This window comes from Podarcis cretensis (assembly GCF_951804945.1).
Source record: "Podarcis cretensis genome assembly, chromosome: 18".
NCBI classification, from domain to species: Eukaryota; Metazoa; Chordata; class Lepidosauria; order Squamata; family Lacertidae; genus Podarcis; species Podarcis cretensis.
This window is the reverse complement of record NC_137188.1, coordinates 6,572,600-6,590,635: the sequence shown is the minus strand read 5'-3', so window position 1 is coordinate 6,590,635 and position 18,036 is coordinate 6,572,600. Positions and strand designations below refer to the sequence as shown.

Genomic DNA, 18,036 nt, shown 5'->3' with positions numbered 1-18,036 from the left:
CTTCTCCTTGTGCCCTCCATCTTTCCAAACATCAGGGTCTTTTCCAGGGAGTCTTCTCTTCTCATGAGGTGGCCAAAGTATTGGAGCCCCATGGACTGCATGAAGATCAAACCGATCTATTCTTCAGGAAATCAGCCCTGAGTGCTCACTTGAAGGACAGATCCTGAAGCTGAGGCTCCAAGACTTTGGCCACCTCATGAGAAGAGAAGACTCCCTGGAAAAGACCCTGATGTTGGGAAAGATGGAGGGCCCAAGGAGAAGGGGACGACAGAGGACGAGATGGTGGGACAGTGTTCTCGAAGCTACCAGCATGAGTTTGACCAAACTGCGGGAGGCAGTGGAAGACAGGAGTGCCTGGTGTGCTCTGGTCCAGGGGGTCACGAAGAGGCGGACACGACTAAACAACTAAACAACAACACTGAAATTTGAAAGTCCAAAGTCTGCCACTTTTCAGGGATAGGGTTGGGGAGGTGAAAAGCGAGTTCTGTAGTTGTGTGGGGTAGTAAGGCGAAGCTCTAGCGGGAGTAACGGGAAGGTCAGAGGGGTTGGCTACAGAGCAAGCAGGTCTGCAGCCCCGACTTGTTGTTTTTAAGTATTAAAGCACTTTGCACAGAAGCCCGCCATGGGCAGTGCCCTCACCCCTTTGCATCAAGCTTAACATTTGTGTTTTGCCAGGGGGAGACGCAAAAAAGGAAAGAGTGTTGTGAAGCTGGATAAAGGAGGGATGAAGGCGAGCTGGGAAAATGTGAGGGCTTCCTTCTGCTGGGCCAAAGGACATTTGGCACTAGAGATGAATGAATCGGTCAGTTTTGGTTCTCTTAGGTTTCTAATTTTTCCAATCACAAAACCAGTCCTCCACATTTCTGTGGCAATTTTCACTGAAGGGGAAAACAAACAAACTCCTCATGGGAATCTGCCAACTTTTGAGTGCCAGGTTCTCCAGATACATCTTTGTATGCCGCCACGCCTAATCGATGCACATTTCTTCCGAACAGGTAAATTTTTGTACGTATCGTTTGCTTGGAAGGCTGTGCCACAAAGCTCAGAGGAGCGTGGCTTTCGAAGGAGTTGTGTACTTCCGTTGAGACGTGGCTCTGAGATGTGTCTATTGCGTGGTTTCTAATTCCATCCCTAGATGGCTGGTGGGGTGGCAGTTGCAGGTTTACACATTTGGGGCACATGGCTGCTGCACTCTCTATGCTGTTATCAATCCTGCTGCACCATTGAAATAACTCAAGCCCCTCAAATTTATGGCAGGGAAAGGCTTAGAATTCATGGGTAGGCAAACTAAGGCCCAGGGGCCGGATCCAGCCCAATCGCCTTCTAAATCTGGCCCACAGACGGTCCGGGAATCAGAGTGTTTTTATATGAGTGTGTTTTTATTTGAAATGCATCTCTGGGTTATTTGTGGGGCATAGGAATTCGTTCATCCCCCCCCCCCCCCCCCGCAAAAATATAGTCCGGCCCACCACAAGGTCTGAGGGACAGTGGACCAGCCCCCTGCTGAAAAAGTTTGCTGACCCCTGGAGGACGCTGGTGGTTTTTCTCGGAGGTTTTCTTACGAGCCACAGAACTGTAGAGCTGGGACCTAGAAAATGACCTAGTGTAAATTTCTTTATCGTTGGGTACCATTCTGTGCAATGTGGGCTTTCTCTGCCTTGGGAAAGGGGAGGTGGGTGGGTTCAGGCAGCCCCCTCCTCTTCTATACTCTCTCTCTGGGTAAGGGAAAGGTAAAGGGACCCCTGACCATTAGGTCCAGTTGTGGCTGACTCTGGGATTGCAGCGCTCATCTCACTTTATTGGCCGAGGGAGCCGGCATACAGCTTCCGGGTCATGTGGCCAGCAGGACTAAGCTGCTTCTGAACCAGAGCAGCGCACGGAAACGCCGTTTACCTTCCCGCCAGAGTGGTACCTATTTATCTACTTGCACTTTGACGTGCTTTCGAACTGCTAGGTTGGCAGGAGCAGGGACCGAGCAACGGGAGCTCACCCCGTCGTGGGGATTCGAACCGCTGACCTTCTGATCGGCAAGTCCTAGGCTAGTGTCAATATATCAGCAGTCTCCCTAAAAACGAATGCCTAATATTTAAAACTGGCGGCAGCTGGGACAGGAGAGGAAGCGAGGGCCGGGCAAATTTTAAAATGCGTCTTGAGCCACAGAGTCTCCTTCGGTCCGGCGGGGTTGCAGAGATGGTTTGAAGCATTTGAGGGAAATGGGGTATGAAGCCGTCTCGCTCCACTGCGATCGGGTCGGCGTTTAGTTGCTGCAGAGGGTGGGAAAGGAAAGAAATAGCAGATGAGTCATAACTTCAATTCACGAACGTGTTTTTACTTTTCTTTAGAAAAAAATATTTATTTGGCTTTTCAGATTAAAACTTTACAGTCATATGTGAGAGCTAGTGTGGTGTAGTGGTTAAGAGCGATAGACTCGTAATCTGGTGAACCGGGTTCGATTCCCCGCTCCTCCACATGCAGCTGCTGGGTGACCTTGGGCCAGTCACACTTCTCTGAAGTCTCTCAGCCCCACTCACCTCACAGAGTGTTTGTTGTGGGGGAGGAAGGGAAAGGAGAATGTTAGCTGCTTTGAGACTCCTTAAGGGGAGTGATAAAGCGGGATATCAAATCCAAAGTTAAAGTTAAATATATTGAACATACAACATAAAAACAAGATTCCAAGGAGTCTCCTATACTTCCCACCTCCCCTTTGTGGGTCCTGCTGTTAATAATAATTGAGAAGAGAAGACTCCCTGGAAAAGACCCTGAAGTTGGGAAAGATGGAGGGCACAAGGAGAAGGGGACGACAGAGGGTGAGATGGTGGGACAGTGTTCTCGAAGCTACCAGCATGAGTCTGACCAAACTGCGGGAGGCAGTGGAAGACAGGAGGGCCTGGCGTGCTCTGGTCCAGGGAGTCACGAAGAGTCGGACACGACTAAGCAACAACAACATTGCGGAAAGACATGGCTGCCTCGAGAGAAAAACGCTCTTTACCATGTGCTGACGACATCATTACAGGCCTCTCTTTTCACCTAACGGAGGCAGGGAAACTGTCCCTGTTCTGAAGGGGGGTTGGACTAGATGACTCTAGGGAGCCCCGTCGAGTGCTACAAATCACTCTTCCGTCACGGTACCTGGTGATCTTGCAGTTCCTTGCGGTGGCATGCGTCCCTGTGTATATTACATCACACCTGGCAGCATTGTTTGTGAAGTCTGACTCGGGCACCAAGAAGTCCGGATTAACGGTCACCTTGAAAATGGGATAAGAACAATAATACAGTCAAGTTCCACTCCACTGTTTCCTCTCCTAAAATCAGGCGCGGTGTCCTTAACTGTTGCAAGCTCAAATCATAATAAGGCTTGTTTTTCCTCTTCTTCTTCACCAGGAAATACTTGTTACAAGAATTCTAGGCTCTCAAATATATATATTTTTTTCCAATTTGAATTTTTATTAGTTTTCATCAAGCATACATTCCAATACATTCATTGTATTAATACATCTCATACATAACATTAGCTTTGTTGAGCTTTGGACTTCCTTCCTCCCCTTCGGTAAGTATCATATACAGTGGTGCCTCGCAAGACGAAATTAATCCGTTCCGTGAGGCTCTTCGTATAGTGGTTTTTTTGTCTTGCGAAGCAAGCCCATTGACAGCTTAGCGGATTAGCGCTATTAGCGGTTTAGCGGCTTTTAGCGGATCAGCTCATAAGCGGCTTAGGGCTTAGGGAAAGGGGGGGAAAAGGGAAAAAAACCCGCAGGAACTCGCAAGACATTTTCGTCTTGCGAAGCAAGCCCATAGGGAAATTTGTTTTGCGAAGCGCCTCCAAAACGGAAAACCCTTTCGTCTAGCGGGTTTTCCGTCTTGCGAGGCACCACTGTATTTTCATTATGCCACGTATTTTATACATTTATCTATTTGATCATAAGCTGTTGAAGTTAATCAAATCCTGCCAGTGTCTTTAAAGATTTACAGTTGTCTCTTATATAATCCAAGTATTTACTCCAATTTTCATAAAACTTTTATTCATCCTGATCTTTTATTCTCCCCGATATTCTAGCCAGTTCCGCATAATTAATCATTTTGACCTGCCATTCAGTAATAGTTGTTATTACTTCTGTTTTCCAATTCTGGGCTAACATAGTCCTAGCTGCTGTCGTGGCATACAGGAATAGGTTTTTATCTTTCTTTTTAACATCTTTTCCAACTAGTTCCAGTAGAAAGGCTTCGGGGTTTTTTAAAAAAAAGTACACTTAAACATTTTTTTAAACTCATTGTACATTAATTCCCAGAAGCCTTTCACTTTACCACATATGGCTCTCAAATAAAAAAAAAGGTAAAGGGACCCCTGGATGTTTAAGTCCAGTCAAAGGCGACTATGGGGTTGTGGCGCTCATCTCGCTTTCAGGCCGAGGGAGCCGGCATTTGTCAACAGACATATTTCTGAGTCACGTGGCCAGCAGGACTAAACCGCTTCTGGCGCAATGAGACACCGTGACGGAAACCAGAGTGCACGGAATCGCCGTTTACCTTCCCATCGCAGTGTTACCTATTTATCTACTTGCACTGGCGTGCTTTTGAAGTGCTAGGTTGGCAGGAGCTGGGATAGAGTAACATGAGCTCACCCCGTCGCACGGATTCGAACCGCTGACCTTCTGATTGGCAAGCCCAAGAGGCTCAGTGTTTTAGACCACAGCACCACCCACATCGCATCTATTATTATTATCATTAACTGCATGAACCTGTGAGATTGAGAAGGCGATTGGGCCGCAACCGGCCCAGGGCCTTAGGTTGCCTACCCTTGCACAAGAGCCACATCCTTCCCTCCTGTGGTTTCTGTTGAGAGCTTTATCCTCCTTAAAAGGTAAAGGGACCCCTGACCGTTCGGTCCAGTCGCAGACGACTCTGGGGTTGTGGCGCTCATCTCACTTTACTGGCCGAGGGAGCCGGTGTTTGTCCGCAGACAGCTTCCGGGTCATGTGGCCAGCAGGACTAAGCTGCTTCTGGCAAACCAAAGCAGAGCACGGAAATGCCGTTTACCTTCCTGCTGCAGCGGTACCTATTTATCTACTTGCACAGGCGTGCTTTCTAACTGCTAGGTTGGCAGGAGCAGGGACCAAGCAATGGGAGCTCACTCCGTTGCGGAGATTCGAACCACCGACCTTCCGATCAACAAGCCCAAGGGGCTCAGTGGTTTAGACACAAGGCAAAATGCCCCTGTGTTCCTGCATGACCCCTTATGCCCACGCCCATTTCCCTGCCAGTTTGAGCTTTGCAGCCAACCATACCTTGAGGATATAATTCCCAGGGGGGACGTCTGTAATGTCGATCCACTGGCAGTCAATGTGAGCATCGTATGTGTCGTAGCAGCCAGGACCCAGACCCTGAATGGAAGACAACATCACATGAAGAACAGAGGATCTGACGAAAGGATTATTAAAAACGCGTGAGGCAAACGGTGGAAGTCTTTTTTTTTTAAAAAAAACCACCACTTTATTTAAGGTAGATAAGGACAAGATGAAATTATACAATTGAATATAAATATACCGGTAGATGGGAAACAGCTATGTATAGTGAATACTTATCTACTTTTAAAAATTTTCACGTATGATCTTTTTCTTTTACTACTTTATTTTTTCTTTGTTCTTTTTTTTTCTTTTTTTCTGATAGCTTATCTTTCATTTCACTCCTTTATTGTGAATAGCATTTTATAGAGGTATAAATAACTGAAAAGAGACAAAGTATTCTCTAATTTTTTTCCTTGGTTATATGTATTTTTTTCCCCTTTTGTATTTTCTTTTGTTGTAAATATGTATGTTTTCTAATTTATACTTAATAAAATTAAAAAAAAAATTTAAAAAAGGAAGACAACATCACATTGCTCTGAGTATTTCTTTTGGACCACAATACTTCTCTGAACGTGGTTTGTACAGCCTTCTCCAACCAGACCCCTTTCTACAAGGCTGTCTGGCTTCTTCTGCCTCCGTAATTTTAAGAGCTGCAACTAAAGCTTATGTTATTTATCACATTCATATCCCCCGCATGAGCTCAAGGTGGAAATGGCCATAAAAACCTGTGACAAATAAAATACTGCTGCCTTTCCCTGGTGCTTCTAATATTCCATAGCTTTAGCTTTGATTGCCAGCTTTGATTTAAGTGGCCAAGTGGCTAATAATATTATTATTTTATTATTTATACCCTACCCATCTGGCTGGGTTTCCCCAGCCACTCTGGGCGGCTTCCAACAAAGTATTAAAACACAGTAGTCTGTTAAACATTAAAAGCTTCCCTAAACAGGGCTGCCTTCAGATGTCTTCTAAAAGTCTGGTAGTTGTTTTTCTCTTCGACATCTGGTGGGAGGGTGTTCCACAGGGCGGGTGCCACCACCGAGAAGGCCCTCTGCCTGGTTCCCTGTAACTTGGCTTCTTGCAGTGAGGGAACCGCCAGAAGGCCCTCGGCGCTGGACCTCAGTGTCCGGGCAGAATGATGGGGGTGGAGATGCTCCTTCAGGGATACTGGGCCGAGGCTGTTTAGGGCTTTAAAGGTCAGCACCAAGACTGGCAACGAGAAAACTGCCCTCTCTACGGATCAACAATGGAACTGGCAGGGAAAGGCATGCAGTGTCCCCTGCAGAACAAAGGCAGAGGCTGGTAAAAAGGGGGGGGGGGGCAACCCTGCTGTCCCTGCGTCTCTTCTCCCCTCACCTGAGTGTGAGCCGTGCAAGCGTATCGTCGCCGGACTCCCGCGTCACATGTCGTATCCTCCAGGCAGAAGCTGGCCTTGTGACCTTCTGCCACCTTCTTGTGGGTGACGGCATCTAACAGGTCGTAGTTACTAAAGGCTTCCATGCTGTGATAATGGCTAAAAGACAAAGGTCCAAGTTCCTTATTAACATTATTTTTAATCTGCAGTGATAGAGGAAAGCTTTTCCACTCTCTTGTTTTTTGTTTAAAATTTTTAAAAATACTTCTCAGGTTTATTTGTTTCACTGATTTTACAATCATTTTAAGATTTCGAAACGTGACTTCCTTCCTCCTCTTTCTGCGGTTCCTTAAATTTGTTTTAAGCATCCTCTACATATTAGTTGGTCTCTAAGGTGCTACTGGACATTTTTTTTTAATTTTTAAATTTATTTCGACTGCGTCAGACCAACACAGCTACCTACCTGAATGCATATTCTAAATTAACTTATTTTGCTCATTTATTCATCTACTCCAACCATATAAAACTGCAGGTTATTACAATAATTCTGCCAATGTTCTTATCGGTTTACAAGCATTTCTGGAAAATCGGGACACTTGGAGTATGGGAATGTTGTGGATAGTAGGAGAGGATATGTTGATTAAATATTATCTTTCCTCATTCACACTAGTGAGCTGGTAGCAGAGCACATTCCCCTGTATATTGCAGGAAACTAGTTGGTTGATTCGTTAGAATCTTTTAAATTAAGCATTCCAGTCTGGCTTATCCAAATTGGATTTGTTCCTGGTAAATCCCCTTTGTTTCATCTTAAAAAAGAATGAAGACACAACAGTCCTCTCTGAAAAGTAATAAGAAGTTTACTTACATTCAGTTCGCAGTATGATCCTGAAGGCAGGATTTAGCTTGTAGCTACAGAAGAGAGTGTGGGTTCATCTCATATGGGGATTGTGCCCATGTGCTGCTGGCTGAGAGCCAGCAGACAGCAACAGAACATCAAGATGGAATAAAGCGAAGAAAAGAAGAAAAGAAGGAGAAGGAGAAGGGGAGGGTGGAGGGGAGGAAGAGGAAGAAAAGAAGAGAGGAGAAGGAGAAGAGGAAGAAAAGAAGAGGGGAGAAGGAGAAGAGGAAGAGAAGAGAGGAGAAGGAGAAGGAGAAGAGGAAGAAAAGAAGAGAGGAGAAGGAGAAGAGGAAGAAAAGGAAGAGAAGAGGAGAAGAGGAAGAAAGGAGAGGAGAAGAGGAGAAGAGGTAGAGGAGGAAAGAGGATGTTATGTACTGAGTTGAATAGGATCCAAACTGCAGCAGTCTGATTGGTCCTAGAACAATAGGATTCAGAATGCAGCAGTCTGATTGGTCCTAGAACGATAGGATTCAGAATGCAGCAGTCTGATTGGTCCTAGAACAATGCAGCAGTATGATTGGTTGGCAGGAACCACCCAATCATGCTCCAGATAGAAGTGAATCCACAACCTGATTGGCTTACAGTAGAATTCCAGAATTAGCCAATCATGTGCAGCCCATTGTGTAAATAATGTATATAAAGCAGATCCTTTGAGGGGACTTTCATTCATTCCTCCTCACCACTATGAGCTGAATAAAGAGCATGAAATCACTTTGCGACTCTGAGTATATTTCAGAGGAGGAGGAAAGAGGAAGAAGAAGGAGGAGAGGAAGAAGAAGGAGAAGAGGCTGAGTAACCAGCCCTTTTATGGGGTCTCCCAGGGTCACGCCCATCTACCTGGTCACACGCAGGGGGAGGATGCTCCAGACCAGGTGTGACAGGAAGTCACCAGGAAGTGGACCAACATCCCCTTGTGTGTCCACTCTGGGCAAACAGGAAGTGTTGTGCTTGACTGCTTATGTTGCATCCTACATGGAGGGCATGCAGTCCCTGGGGATAGCTGTTGAGGTCCTACTTTTCAACATCCCTTTTGGATATCTATTGGGGACAGAAATGGAGAAGAGAGAGTTTGGCCCCAGCTGACCACCTTGGCTTGGCTTACTCACTTGTGGCAGCTGTGCCACTCCCAAGCGTGGTATGGTTTGACTGGGAGGAAGTCGGCCGTGCCTTGATTCTTCACCCTCTGCGGGAAGCGAAGGAGGACCCGGTAGCTGATGCTGCTCAGCCCTGGCTGGTAGGCAGATCTGCAGGAAAGAGAGGGAAAAGAGGCCAAGTTGGATGCCAGTATCCTGTCCCAACAAGGATTCAAGGGACGCGGGTGGTGCTGTGGGTCAGCGGCGTAGCGTGGGTTGTCAACACCCGGAGCAAGGCAAGTAATTTGCGCCCCCTAACCTGCCGCCGCTGCCAGCTTCTTCTTGCTGCTGCCTGGGCTGGGGTATTTACGGTAAGGTAGCCACGGCGGCGGCGGCAGATCCGTGTCAGGTGATCTGAGGCGAGTTGCCGCTGGCGCTGCTGCCCAAACGACGCCGCTTGCCCGGAGGAGGAGGAGGGCAGAGAGGCGAGGAAAATGCAACATGGCCCAGCCTGCGCCCGAGGCTCTTCGGCGACTCCGGAGGCGGCGATTGCACCCCCCCCCCAGATGTTGCGCCAAACCTGACTCTGCAGTCACCCGAACCGGGTTACCCAAACCTGACTCTGCAGTCACCTGAACCGGGCCCCGAAATATGTTAAGTCTGAAAGCTGCGCATATTCTGTCAGCTTAAATTGCATTCCTCTTTAGTTGGGACCTCGCTCGTTTTCCATTTTGGGGCTAACAAAACACGGGCCACAGTAGTGGCATACATAAATAACCTTTTTTTGACACCTGGGAATTTCCGTCTGAATTATCCCCAAAAGAAAGGATGCCTGTTTTTTTTGGAAAGTACATTTTTTTTTCCAATTATGGATCATTTCCCAATACTCCTTTAACCTTTTACAAGTCCACCACCTTAATCATTTGTTTCTGAGACATGTCTGTTCTTCGTTTGTTTGCTTTTGGCTATAACCTGCATTTGCTAAGTGAATAAAATCTGATGATGGCGACTGGAAGCGAAGCGGTGTGCCCGCTTGGAAACTTTTGTAGGTGCAAAAGTTATTAAAAAGCAGGATCGTGTATGACCTCCCCGTTAGCATCCTGGGCACATTCCATCATAAATGTGTGATATTTGAAAAAGGCCCTTAGAGTCTAAGACAAGCATGGGGAATCACATGCTGAAGTCCAAATATCAGGTTCTCTGGACTCTAACCACACCCACTATTTTGAGGCCATGCCCTCTTTCCAGGCCACGCCTCTCAATATCCCTGCTCCACATTCTGGAGTAGTTCTGCCTGGCTGAGGTGTGTCCACACAGTGGCGTAGTGTGGGGGGTGCAGGGGGGGCCCGGCCGCACCGGGCGCAACATCTGGGGGTTAGGGTTAGGGGGCGCAAATCCACAGGTTAGGGGGCGCAAATTACTTGCCTTGCCCCGGGTGCTGACAACCCACGCTACGCCACTGTGTCCACGAACTCTAAGCCACTTCCTTCTCTGGCTGGAGTTCGCATAGCAATCGTCCTACTGTACAGATGTGAAATTTGCATTCATTGCCCCAACCATTTTTGCCTGTTATGGAAAAATCTAGGTGTGAGGCTGCTCAGTCACCCAGCTCATTGGGCAGAGCCCGCAGGTCCTTGCGGAATAAAGGAAGGATTCCAGCCAACCGGAGCAAATAGCTGTAGACCAAAGTTTATTGCGCAATAGGTTCAAAGAGCAAATTTTGAACCCCGAGGATGGGGTGACAAAGACTTTTAAAACTTTCCCACCACATCCCAGAATACAGTTCGAAGGGGAGGGGTTAACCTTGGCAAACATGTCCAGACAAGTCCTTGGTACCAGATTAGCATAAGCAGACATGGGAGGGCAAAACTCAGGTATAAGATGAGCATAGACAAATATGTCTTAAGTACCCACCACCCAAAAGTACAATAGAAGTTCCTTTGCAGGTCTGGAGCCTGAGGCGAGTCAGGGGATGAGATTTGGCTTCCCTTGGCTAACAATGAGCCCTGCAATTCTCACCTCTGGGAACTTCCTGGAGTCCTTTTTCAAGGGGAAAATAGCTTTGGAATGGAGGAAACTGGGAAAGGAGATGATTTTATATTATTTTTAAAGCTAGGTAACGCAGGTGGCGCTGTGGGTTAAAGCCTCAGCGCCTAGGGCTTGCCGATCGAAAGGTCGGCGGTTCGAATCCCTGCGGCGGGGTGCGCTCCCGCTGCTCGGTCCCAGCGCCTGCCAACCTAGCAGTTCGAAAGCACCTCCGGGTGCAAGTAGATAAATAGGGACCACTTACCAGCGGGAAGGTAAATGGCGTTTCCGTGTGCAGCTCTGGCTCTGGCTCTGGCCAGAGCAGCGATGTCACGCTGGCCACGTGACCCGGAAGTGTCTCCGGACAGCGCTGGCCCCTGGCCTCTTAAGTGAGATGGGCGCACAACCCCAGAGTCTGTCAAGACTGGCCCGTATGGGCAGGGGTACCTTTACCTTTACCTTTAACTTCTCTGAGCTGTCAAGTTGAAAGGATACATTCAGGCATAATATTTGTAATATTTAACTTTAAAGATGTGCCCCCCCCCCGTAATTTCTGTAACATGCTGCAGGCCCCGCCCCCCCACAAGCATGTGGCCTCCCAGAAGGTAAAGGCAGCCCTCTGGCCCAAGTTAGGCCTGCAAATGCCCCCCCCCCTCGTAAGGCAGGTGCAAAGGTGAGTTGGAAGGGACCCAGATAATCACCTGGTCCAACCCCATAGCCAGAGCTGCCCCATACGGGGATTGAACCTGCAACCCTGGCGTTATCGGCACGTTCCTCTAACCCAGGCATAGGCAAACTGGGCCCTCCAGATGTTTTGGGACTACAACTCCCATCATCCCTAGCTAACAGGACCAGGGGTCAGGGACGATGGGAGTTGGAGTCCCAAAACATCTGGAGGGCCGGGTTTGCCTATGCCTGCTCTAACCCACTGAGCTATCCAGGTGGTAGTGGTCCATCTAGGCCAGTGCTGTCGACTCTGGCCGGCAGCTAGACCTTTCACATGCAAGGGAGATGCTCTCCTTCTGAGTTATGCCCTTCCCCAATGCAGACAGAAGTTCGGATGCCAGACTAGAAACTTTTCCACTGGTTGGGAATTCTCCACAGCTGGCAGGGACGGTATTCTTGCGCTAGCATAACAAAGCTTTGAGAGCTCTAAAGAGAGCTGCTTTTGGAGTCTATTCAGGAGGGCGAGGGAAGGTGAGGAGGGAAAGAAGAGGCCATTCATGGACTGAGTGAGCAAACAAGCAAAGGCTTGACCCTTTGACATCCCCTGTCCTGGAAGAACAGCTTTGTTTGTTTGGGTGTTTACAGGAAACTGGAGTCATTTCTACCCTCCCCTCCCCACCAATATTTTTTTTTGCATTTTTCCAGCTAGAATCAATAAGCATAAAAGGACCGTTTGCTGTCCCAGGGTGCTGCCCAATGGCTACAGGCGCATTAACCCTCACACTGCCTTCCTTGCCCAACTGCAACACAACAGCCCTGCAGTGGCGGTTCGGATCCCCGCGATGGGTGAGCTCCCGTTGCTCGGTCCCTGCTCCTGCCAACCTAGCAGTTCGAAAGCACATCAAAGTGCAAGTAGATAAATAGGTACCGCTCTGGCGGGAAGGTAAACGGTGTTTCTGTGCGCTGCTCTGGTTCGCCAGAAGTGGCTTAGTCCTGCTGGCCACATGACCCGGAAGCTGTACGCCGGCTCCCTCGGCCAGCAAAGCGAGATGAGCGCCGCAACCCCAGAGTTGTCCGCGACTGGACCTAATGGTTAGGGGTCACTTTACCTTTACACCGCCAGAAACCAGCTGGTGGTGGGGAACTGGGATTGTACAGGCCATTGTTAAATCCTAGCATCCCTGGACCAGCCAAGGCCCTTTCTTCATTATTATTATTATTATTATTATTATTATTATTATTATTATCAATGATTGAATTTATATACCCCCCCCCTAGACCCAGAGGTCTCAGGGCGGTTCACAGAACAAAATCAAAATATAAAACCACAAAATATTCAATCAAAATAAAAACAACTACCCAAAACCTCACATTCTAAAAGGATGTCAATCAAAAACCAAAGGCCTGGTTAAAAAGGAATGTTTTCGCTTGGCTTAGTCTAAAGGTGTGTAATGAAGGCGCCAGGCAAACTTCCCTGGAGAGAGTCTTCCACAGATGGGGAGCCACTGCAGAGAAGGCCCCGTTCTCATGTTGCTCCCCTCTCGACCTCTCGAGGAGGAGGTACACAAAGCAGGGCCTCGGAAGATGATCTCAGGATCTGGGTAGGTCATAGCTGTCAACATTTCCCTTTTTGAAAGGGAAATTCCCTTATTCCGAATAGGATTCCTCGCAAGAAAAGGGGAAAGCTATGGGGTAGGTTCATATGGAAAGAGGCGGCGATTGTACCCCTGTGAAAATTGTGTTGTATGCACTTTGGACAACTTTGCCCTCAAGGAGGATGAAGTCCGCTTGAGTTTGGACAGTGACTCAACTCTAAACAACTAGGGAACTAAAATAAAAATCATAGAATTATAGAGTTGGTTGGGACATTGAGGGCCCAACCCCCTGAAATGATGGCATCTCAACTGAAGCATCAGTTGCAGATGGCCAAATAAAGGTAAAGGACCCCTGACCATTAGGTCCAGTCGTGACCGACTATTGGGTTGCGGCACTCATCTCACTTTACTGACCGAGGGAGCCGGCGTCCAGCTTCTGGGTCATGCGGCCAGCAGGACTGAGCCGCTTCTGGCGAACCAGAGCAGTGCACGGAAATGCCGTTTACCTTCCCGCTGGAGCGGTACCTATTTATCTACTTGCACTTTGACGTGCTTTTGAACTGCTAAGTTGGCAAGAGCAGGGACCGAGCAATGGGAGCTCACCCCGTCATTGCGGGGATTTGAACCGCCAACCTTCTGATAAGCAAGCCCAAGGCTCTGTGGTTTAACCCACAGTGCCACCCGCGTCCTGTCGACCAGATGGCCGGATAGCCTCTGCTAAAAAAACCCTCCAAGGATGGAGAATCTACCACCTTCTGATGGAATTCCACTGTGGAAATCAACGCGCAAGGAATCGTAAACCTGCAAGATGAAAACAGACACTGGCTCTCCTGGTCCGGATTGCAAACAACCCCCCGCCCTCTTGCAATGGTTCTTTGCCCATTTTTGAAAAATAATAATAATTGCACCATGCAACCGCACTGGCTTCACCCAACATGCACCCGAGACGTAAATGCGAAGGTACGTCCCTCTCTACCTTGCCAGGCAATTCTCCTCTGCGGCACATTTCAAGGCATATAGCTGGACCCGTTGGATGTAGGTGCCTGCTTCGATGAAGTACGGATCGGGAATTAAATCCGGGAGCCCTAGGAGGGAAGAGGAGACACTGGAAGGTCAGGAAAAACTCATTTGCCCCCTAAGCAGAGCAAGCAGCTCAGATTTGGGCTCTGTTGAGTATTGGGAGTAAAATAATAATAATAATAATAATAATAATAATAATAATAATTAATAATAATAATAATAATAATAATAATAATAATAATAATAATAATTTCAACATACACCGCCCTATACCCAGAGGTCTCAGGGCAGTTTACAACAAGACCACAACATATAAAATCAAACAAAGAGCAGTAACCCAATAACCCCACCCTCCAAAAGCCACATTCTAAAAGGGTGTTGGATGTCAAGATCAACCAAAGGCCTGGTTAAAAAGGAATGTTTTTGCTTGGCGCCTAAAGGTGTATAATGATGGTGCCAGGCAAACTTCCCTGGGGATACAGGAATCTCAGCGAAAGCACCCCTGCTTAAAAACTTACAAGGAAGAAGAGTCCACAACCTCCGGAGGGAGACCGTTCCACTGCCAAACAACTCTTAACCATCAGAAAGTTGTTCCTGGTGTTTTAGTCTCCTTTCTTGTAATTTGAAGCCATCTAAACAAGTTAGATTTATTGCCCTTTACCATAAAGTCCCAGGGCAGGTTACAACAATGAAGAACTATCTTCCAAGACAACAACGCCCATTTACACCACAAAACACTCATAACCCACCTACTTTCAGCAGCCAGAAACACCATAACCAGACACTGGAGAGACCTGTCAGGAGTAAGCATGGACCAATGGTACCAAATAGTATGGGAAACAGCCCTACTAGAAAAATTAACCAATAAACTGAAACTGACACGGGGACAAACAGAAGAAGACGCCTTCACCCCGGTATGGCTCCCCTTTATCACATACACAGCCCAACAAGACAATGACAATAATCCACCAACAGCATACAAATCAATATGGCTAACCTGATCCAAAACACCCACCCACCTCACTCACACACGAACACAAAGACCACCACAGCCAACCACAAATGAACAACCACACCCTAGGCCAACCCCAAACTCTCTCACCACCAAAGGAACACAAGTGAACAACACAAACAACGCTGACACCAAACTCTACATACATTAAGCATAATAGAAACACCACCACCTGACCCCACCCCCATCCATCTTCCCTCCCTCCACCCCCTTTCTTTTTCCTTTTTTTTTTTCCTCTTCTCCCCCTAATGCCTCAACAAATGAAACGGATTTGTAAAAATGTTACATGGGGGGAAAAAATAAATACGAGGCATTACACTTCTGTAAAACAAGAAAATCCTAAATAAAATATCAACAAAAAAATAATAATAATGAAGAACTATCTATCTATCATCTATCTATCTATCTATCTATCTATCTATCTATCTATCTATCTACAACCATTAACTTTTTTTTCTTGCAAACATTTTTATTTGTCTTTACAAATACAAAGTTATAACAATCCAAATATATACCCATATGCAGGTGGCTCTGCTCTAGGACTTGCCGATCAGAAGGTGGTTCAAATCCCCGCGACGGGGTGAGCTCCCGTTGCTCAGTCCTTGCTCCTGCCCACCTAGCAGTTTGAAAGCACATCAAAGTGCAAGCAGATAAATAGGTACCGCTCCGGCGGGAAGGTAAACGCCGTTTCCGTGTGCTGCTCTGGTTTGCCAGAAGCGGCTTTGTCATGCTGGCCACATGACCCGGAAGCTGTACTCCGGCTCCCTCGGCCAGTAAAGCGAGATGAGCGCCACAACCCCAGAGTCGGCCATGACTAGACCTAATGGTCAGGGGTCCCTTTACCTTTACCTTTATATCCATATGCAGAGATTCCTCCAAATCCCAGGACTTCCCCTCCTCCCCCTTCCATGGAGTCTCATTTTGAACATTTACAACCGCATATTCTTCCATACTCTAACTTTTATATCAATCTGTATTGTCCATGGTATGTGTTAATCTACAAGAGAAATTTCTGCAAGCTACAACCATTAAAACCAGTCCCATCCAGGCAGGTCCAACAGGTAGATCGCGATCTACCGGTAGATCACTGGACGTCTCTGGTAGATCACTGGTAGATTATTGGCTCCCTCCAAAGGAACTCAACCACTTCGTCTCCCCTAAAAAAAAAGCTAAACAACTTTGCCCTGAACCCCCCAAAACCGGCCTTCCTCCTTCCTAAAAAAAGTTCATCAACTTTGAACCCCCCAAAAAGGGGGTAGATCACTGGCCACTCTCTTGGGAGTTGGCCACCCCTACAAACAATATATAACACCCCCAAATATCTGAAGGGCTGTGACATGGAAAATCAGATAATTACAAGAAAAGTGCCAGCCATTTCATTAAAAACAGCCAGTTCCCTAAAGATTTATAAACTGACATCCGAAAGCAGTTTACAACATGGTGGCATATGTAAAACAGTTATATATATCTAAAACAATTGTATTTTTTTTTAAATAAAGCAATGAAAAGTGATAAATATAAGAAAACAACAGTGGCACGTACGTACAATCAACTCAGGTCCCAGATGTGCAGGCAGCTGTGCCAGCACTTCGGGCCACTTAGCCTAGTGTTGTCTGCACTGACTGGCAGCATCTAGAGCAACTCTCTAGAGTTTCCCAGGCAGGCAGCATCTCCCAGCCCTTCCCGGAGATTCCTTGGGCAAAGCAGGTGCTCTCTCACTCCTCTCTGCCCCCCACCCCAGTGCCCCCCTCCCATGCCATAGTCAGCCTGAGACACTTAACCTCAAGGCCTTGAGTTCGAGTCTCACTTTGGGTGAAAAATTCCTGCTGGACTAAACGGTCCTCTATGCCCTATCACCCCCCAATACTCCCCAACCAGCTCACCATGATGAAAGAATCGGGTCCCATAGCCCGGCCTCCTGTTGGGGGTGCTTGCCGTCGAGGGGCGCTGCCTGGCGCCGGGATAGACATCGTAGAAGATGCTGTTCCACCGCTGAAAGGGGTTTCGCGGGTCGTCCCTGGTCGAGGCGCTGAAGGGCATCTGGGATCCCTCTTCCTCGGGGACGGGGTCCCCCTGAATCTCGTTGCCCCCCATCTGAGGCCAGCTACCAGCCGGGCCGCTCCCTCGAGCTGCACCGGGGGTGACCTGCTGCTGCTCCAGGCTTGGGGAAGGGGTACCGGGAGCCGAGTCATTGCGCCCTCGGGGACCCCTGTCCGCGCCGGAGGGCGCATCTCCCCGGCTGGCCTCGACGGCGCGGACCCCCATACCGGAGCCTTCTTCCCCCCAACCGGGGAAGCCGCCCCGGGTGGCCTGGAGGGCGACGGGTCCTGCCCGCGGGACGCGCCCGGGAGCCGCGGTCCGGAGCGCTCCTCCGTGGGGGCGCGCGGCGATGCTGAGGTAGAGGCTCTGGGGCTGGTGGTCGCCGGCGGGACCCCGACGGGGCGGCCGCAAGCGGGCGGCGCTGTTGAAGAGGCTGAAGAGCCTCCCTCCGCTCTCCCAGCGGATCTGCTGCCTCCAGGGATGCTGGCCGGCCGCGCCGTCGGGGCGCGCCGCCAGCAGCAGCAGCAGCCAGGGCAGGAGCAGCAGGCACGACAGCGCCGTCGAGGGGCGCCCTTCCGCGGCCATGGCGAGCGCACCGAGCCAGCCAAGCCTCGAATGGGGTCCCGGGGTTGCGGGGAGAAGGTGGAGGCGCTAGCCACCGCCCCACCCGACGGCTCCCCACCCACTTTTCCCAGGCAGGCGTCCAACCGGAGGAGCCGAGGGAGGCGCACCATGGAGAGCGCCCTGCCCGCGGGCTCGCCTCCTCCTCCTCCTCCTTTTCACGCGACAATAACGTTGATCCTTATAATTTACCAGCTCGCAGATGGAGACTCAGTTTCAATCACAGAGCAGAAGCCAAAACAAAATAAAAAAATTCCTTCCAGTAGCACCTTAAAGACCAACTAAGTTAGTTCTTGGTATGAGCTTTCGTGTGCATGCACACTTCTTCAGAAGAAGTGTGCATGCACACGAAAGCTCATACCAAGAACTAACTTAGTTGGTCTTTAAGGT

At 48.6% G+C, this 18,036-nt stretch overlaps 1 protein-coding gene across 1 annotated transcript; it reads right to left on the bottom strand.

Moving 5' to 3' along the window:
* Positions 1 to 1,905: 1,905 nt before the first annotated feature.
* LOC307207151 (protein-lysine 6-oxidase-like) lies at positions 1,906 to 17,094 on the bottom strand. The gene is made up of 7 exons (XM_079960913.1): positions 16,869 to 17,094; positions 13,930 to 14,038; positions 8,701 to 8,838; positions 6,699 to 6,855; positions 5,283 to 5,378; positions 3,130 to 3,245; positions 1,906 to 2,264 (listed from the first exon to the last, which is right to left on the bottom strand). Exons 1-7 carry the CDS (start codon positions 17,077 to 17,079, stop codon positions 2,258 to 2,260), a joined length of 834 nt encoding a protein of 277 aa, XP_079817039.1. The 5' UTR covers positions 17,080 to 17,094; the 3' UTR covers positions 1,906 to 2,257.
* Between the last annotated feature and the right edge of the window lie 942 nt (positions 17,095 to 18,036).